Raw genomic sequence first — 4,633 nt, 5'->3', positions numbered from 1 at the left:
ATTCGGTATTGTCCGAAATCGTCGCGCTTCGCGCCGCCGATTTTCTTTAATAAACCGAACCATTTTCTTGAGATCGAAGTGTCCGAATAATTTTGTGTGTCGCGTGATCGTCTGACCCATCCGACCTATTGTTCCGAATCCCGCCGCCTCCGCGTAGCTGAGTTAGCCAACGTAGGCACGCGAAGACATATCGTAGAAACAGATACGTGGTTCCCGTTTTGGAACCTGGCGCCCAACAATACCTTAGGTATTTTCGAGAGTGAAATTTGTTAGCCCCTGGGTTGCCTGGAACGCGTAGGAATCGCGTAAAGGTGTGCGCCGGTCGGTCTTGCATTTTCCGGTGAGGTCGATCGCGTAAAAATACGTCACAATATATACATATATACATATATATATATATTTTACGATTGAAATGTTTTTACCCGATTTTCTACGGATAACGTTACCATAAGAAAATCATTAATTTTTTCGCTGAATCAACTATTTTGCATAGTCGTGTTTTACGGCATAGTCCGCTTCTTTTGAAATTAATATCCCTGCGACTGTAAGATGGCCGCAGGCTAGATGTACCCTGTTTTAATTCGTATCATGACGTCTCGGCAGACAGTCTGATCACTTACAGTAATCACCAGTTTAAAAAAATGTCATCTGTAGGGTAGATTAAAAAGTGTATTTTCCCATTGTACTCTGCGCGTGCTAGCCAGGGGTCACAAATGAGAATATTTCAAAAACGATCCGTACATACTCTCGTTAGCCGTAGCGTGTATAAACAAACGGGGAGTGGGCGATAACCGTATCACCAGGGCTATTATAGCCGATCACGCGTTCCACGAAGGTATGTATTTTCCGCTTACCAACGACGGCGCGCCCGAGGAGGAGAAGGATCGGTTGCTCTTAGGGTGCCTCAATCGTGTAGAGGAGGTTTGCCCAGAACCAAGCACCAGCACCGCGACGATGATACAATACGCTAACGGTAAAACATATACTTTAAAAAAAAAAGTTTACGACTAATTCACGTTTTTATTAAAAAAAAAGAACCAGGGCCATCGACAGCGCTGGATACGCGAACGGTGGAAGAAGAAGAAGAAATGAATTACGGTACATGGGGTATGTGTCATATAGCGTTGGAAAAGAAAAAGGAAAAAAAATGGGGTTGTGCTATTCATAAATTTTTTTTACAGATGAATTCATGGCTATAGCATCGGACGCCAGCGAAGACGACGACCAAAATTATGTCGACGATCGCTCCACCGTTTCCAGCGATTCTAACGAGCACGACCCATGTAATAATGATAAAACTACAGAAACCGCTCAAAATTTATCCGTGTGTATTTGTACTAGTTTCTCCACAAGTTTTACATCTAATTGTTGTCGCTAATTGATGGTCAATAATATTGCCAATACTATTTGATTTGTTACAAAGCGCTACAAGAAACTCCGATGCATCTCGTTGAGTATTTGTACAAAACTTTTCACGGGCAAATTATCTAATTTCGAATGAATCTATCGATTCACCCTGCAAGTAGCAAGTTATGAAACGAGTAAGAGCATCAGAAGTTTTTTGATTTCTTAACGTTCTGTTGATCAGTGCACAATGGACAATGCATTGCATGATTGCATTAGCATAGCAAGAAACGTTATCAATATTTTTTAATCCTTTGATGTTATGATGGACTTTAACAGTATTTTCTTGTATCATTTCTTGAACATCAATGATATTTGTGTCTGTTATCCACACGAAATCCTTCCTTTTTTGATGACGTTTCTTTGGAATAGGAATTTCTGGGACCACAGGTTTATATAATTTTTTTAATCGATTATATTCAACAATTGCTTCTTCACTTGCTTTGATGGATTGTGGATCGTAATTGATCCAATGCACTCCATCCATAGAGGTAACGCGCGAGAGGACAACGTAAATTTGACCACAACTGAACACATGATTGCCAGCATCGATGACGGCATTATTCAGAGTGAGTCCTTGACTCTTGTGGATAGTAATTCCATAGCTAAGAGAAATGGGAAATTGCTTACGAAATACAAAGGCACTGTCCATCACCTGAAACTTTACGGTAACCTGTTCTATTGAATATTCATTTCCTGAAGGCAACTTCATTTTTATCGCCTCAATATCTGTTCCATCTACAGTTCGTTGAACAGAAGTCACCTGACCAATGGTGCCATTAACAAGACCTAAAGTAACGTACTGGCACATCTCCTCATTGGAGGAGTCAGCCATAAGGAAAGGAAGGAGGACCTAAAGTAACGTCGATGTTTCTCCTAATCATTATCTTTGCTCCTATTTTAATAATTATACTTTTAGAAAGACCGGCAGTTCAAGAACTATCTTCATCATTTTTTGTCAGTATCGTAGAAATCTTCTTTTTTAAATAAACTGGACAATCGATAGTATCTCGTGCCAACAATATTATTTCATCCGACGATATTTGTTGCAACATTGCTGTATTAAGAACATCGCACATGTGACGAGTAGGTAACAAACAAACTGCATCACAGGGTAATTTATTAATGTAAGTGCAAAGTTCTTGTAATCTGAGAGCAGCAGTTGAAGATTTAAATTGAATTTGTCTGGATTCAAGAGTTTTTAAATCATTGTTCGTGACATTACCAATCCGGATTCTCGAGAGTAAGTCACGGTATGCTGTATCATTTCGTTGACGCATACTAATTGTTAACTCATCGTATTTGAATAAAGTAGTCCATAGATTAATCGTTCCTAGAGAACCCAGATATTTTTCTATTTTGGCTTTAAGTAAAGACACAAACGCCGGTTCTTCATATACAGGAGGAAATTGAAGCAAATCTCCAAATAGAAGAATATGTTTTCTACCAAACCAACCGTTATTACAATCAGTTGTGTCATATATTTCTGCTAATCGAAGATGTATGTACATCAAAGTGATATTTGAAATCATGGAAACCTCATCGATAATGAATAAAATGACATCTTTTAGATCATTTCTAAGAGTTTTTAAAACAAAATCTGATAATGGAGTATACTTAGGCGTATGGCCATGTTCCACGGGAAGTTGAAATAGTCTATGAATGGTTAAACCGCTTATATTAAACGCAGCTATACCAGTGGGTGCAGTAATTGCTGTGTTTTTACTCAAGTTTTGTTTCAACCAATGTCGAAGTGTTTTAATGAGAAAACTTTTTCAAGTGCCTCCTTCTCCACTAACGTAAAGACGTAAGATTTCGTTGTCCGATTGAATAGTATCTACGACTGTATCAAATATTCTCTTTTGATCTTTATTTAGCTCAGAAATTAATTGCTCTACGTTAAGTGTTGGAAGATTGCCACCAACAAGCTTAAAATCTTGCATGGCTTCCGCAGCTTCGACCGGTCGACATTCTAGAGAATTATTTAAAAAATTTTGATTATCTTCTTGGCTAACCGTTTCCATTTTTTTTCCACCAGTTCTTTCGCCCGATCGAAAGCAGTTTCAATTTCTTCCAATCGTTCATGATACTCAGTTGCTTCTGTTAATATCGATTTTGATGCATGAAACGCTTCTGCGTAGGTATCGCAACCATGTTTTAGTTCAGTCAAATCTCTCCATGGTTGAAATAACAGCAATAAAGCGAAAAAATATCGTTCTGGTTGATTATTTACATTATATCGGTAGTGATTGATCAAATAACCACGTTGCAATCGCCTTCTTATATACAAATTAGTACCGATTTTATATGATTCGACATATGGATTTGTGGGTTTAATTTTAGTAATATCGTACCACTTTGCAAAATCATAAAGATTTATTGATTCTAATTCTAGTGGTCTATTAGGATAATAATCATCGATTAACGAAGGACAGAAAATATCTGTAGAACCTTCGTCTAAAGCTTGTACTTCTTTTAATGATTTTACTTTTCTACTTCTAATCTGGTTGACATCTAACCATCTAATCGTCGTACTAGGATCCGTACCATGTAATGAGATACCTAATAGCGTATCTGCAGCCTCGAGAGCTCCGCATTCTCTATTGCTAATAGAACGTAACGCAATATTCCACAGACGACTGCATGCTGACTTTGTAGATTTAATTGCATCAAATGTTTCATTCTCGGTGCAAGATTCAGACTTTGTTGTATATTTGTTGATATACCAATTTAACAAAGCTGATTTTTCACCGACAAATTGGATATCCATGTTCCCTTCCCAAGCAGTAAGAATTGTTGGATTGTAATCATTGATATTCGCTTCGATATCTCTAGATCATAGAGTATAGATCATATGATCATAGAAGATCATAAAGTCTACTCTTAGTTTTTAATTTTCGTCGGCCAGCAATCGACGTAGCTATGTTTCTAATCACCATCGTATTTGTAATTGGTCGCGGAAATCCAAATCTGCAAATTCTACTGACCTTTCCTGCTTTATTTGTTTTACGACGGATTTCAGCTTGCAGTCTACATTCTACTTCGGATCTGAACGAAAGTTTATCAGAAATACTTTTAATATAACTTTCTGTAGATTTCCTCATCTTTATCGTCGTGTGTTCTACTATGATATTTTTATATTTCAATGCGATTTGTTTAGCTGCATTCATTTTTATTCTCGCTAGAATTTGTTTCTTATTACGATAATAAAAATTTTTATTGTTAACTT

The 4,633-nt window shown here is 37.4% G+C and overlaps 1 protein-coding gene across 1 annotated transcript; it reads right to left on the bottom strand.

Annotated features, from left to right (window-relative positions):
- Nucleotides 1-1,457: 1,457 nt before the first annotated feature.
- LOC107264587 (ATP-dependent DNA helicase PIF1-like) lies at nucleotides 1,458-2,803 on the bottom strand. The gene is made up of 2 exons (XM_025081828.1): nucleotides 2,258-2,803; nucleotides 1,458-2,193 (listed from the first exon to the last, which is right to left on the bottom strand). The coding sequence occupies exons 1-2, from the start codon at nucleotides 2,286-2,288 to the stop codon at nucleotides 1,484-1,486; spliced, it is 741 nt and encodes a 246-aa protein (XP_024937596.1). The 5' UTR covers nucleotides 2,289-2,803; the 3' UTR covers nucleotides 1,458-1,483.
- Between the last annotated feature and the right edge of the window lie 1,830 nt (nucleotides 2,804-4,633).

Source organism: Cephus cinctus, unplaced genomic scaffold, assembly GCF_000341935.2.
Source record: "Cephus cinctus unplaced genomic scaffold, Ccin1 Ccin1_scaffold0178, whole genome shotgun sequence".
NCBI classification, from domain to species: domain Eukaryota; kingdom Metazoa; phylum Arthropoda; class Insecta; order Hymenoptera; family Cephidae; genus Cephus; species Cephus cinctus.
The sequence above is the reverse complement of the archived record's forward strand: the minus strand, read 5'-3'. Positions and strand labels throughout refer to the sequence as shown.

Excerpts from the sequence above, each read along its gene's own strand:
- LOC107264587 (XM_025081828.1), bottom strand. The coding sequence starts at position 2,288 with ATGATTAGGAGAAACATCGACGTTACTTTAG. Across the intron at positions 2,194-2,257 it reads AAACATCGACGTTACTTTAG|GTCTTGTTAATGGCACCATT; the intron begins GTCCTCCTTCCT and ends ACGTTACTTTAG.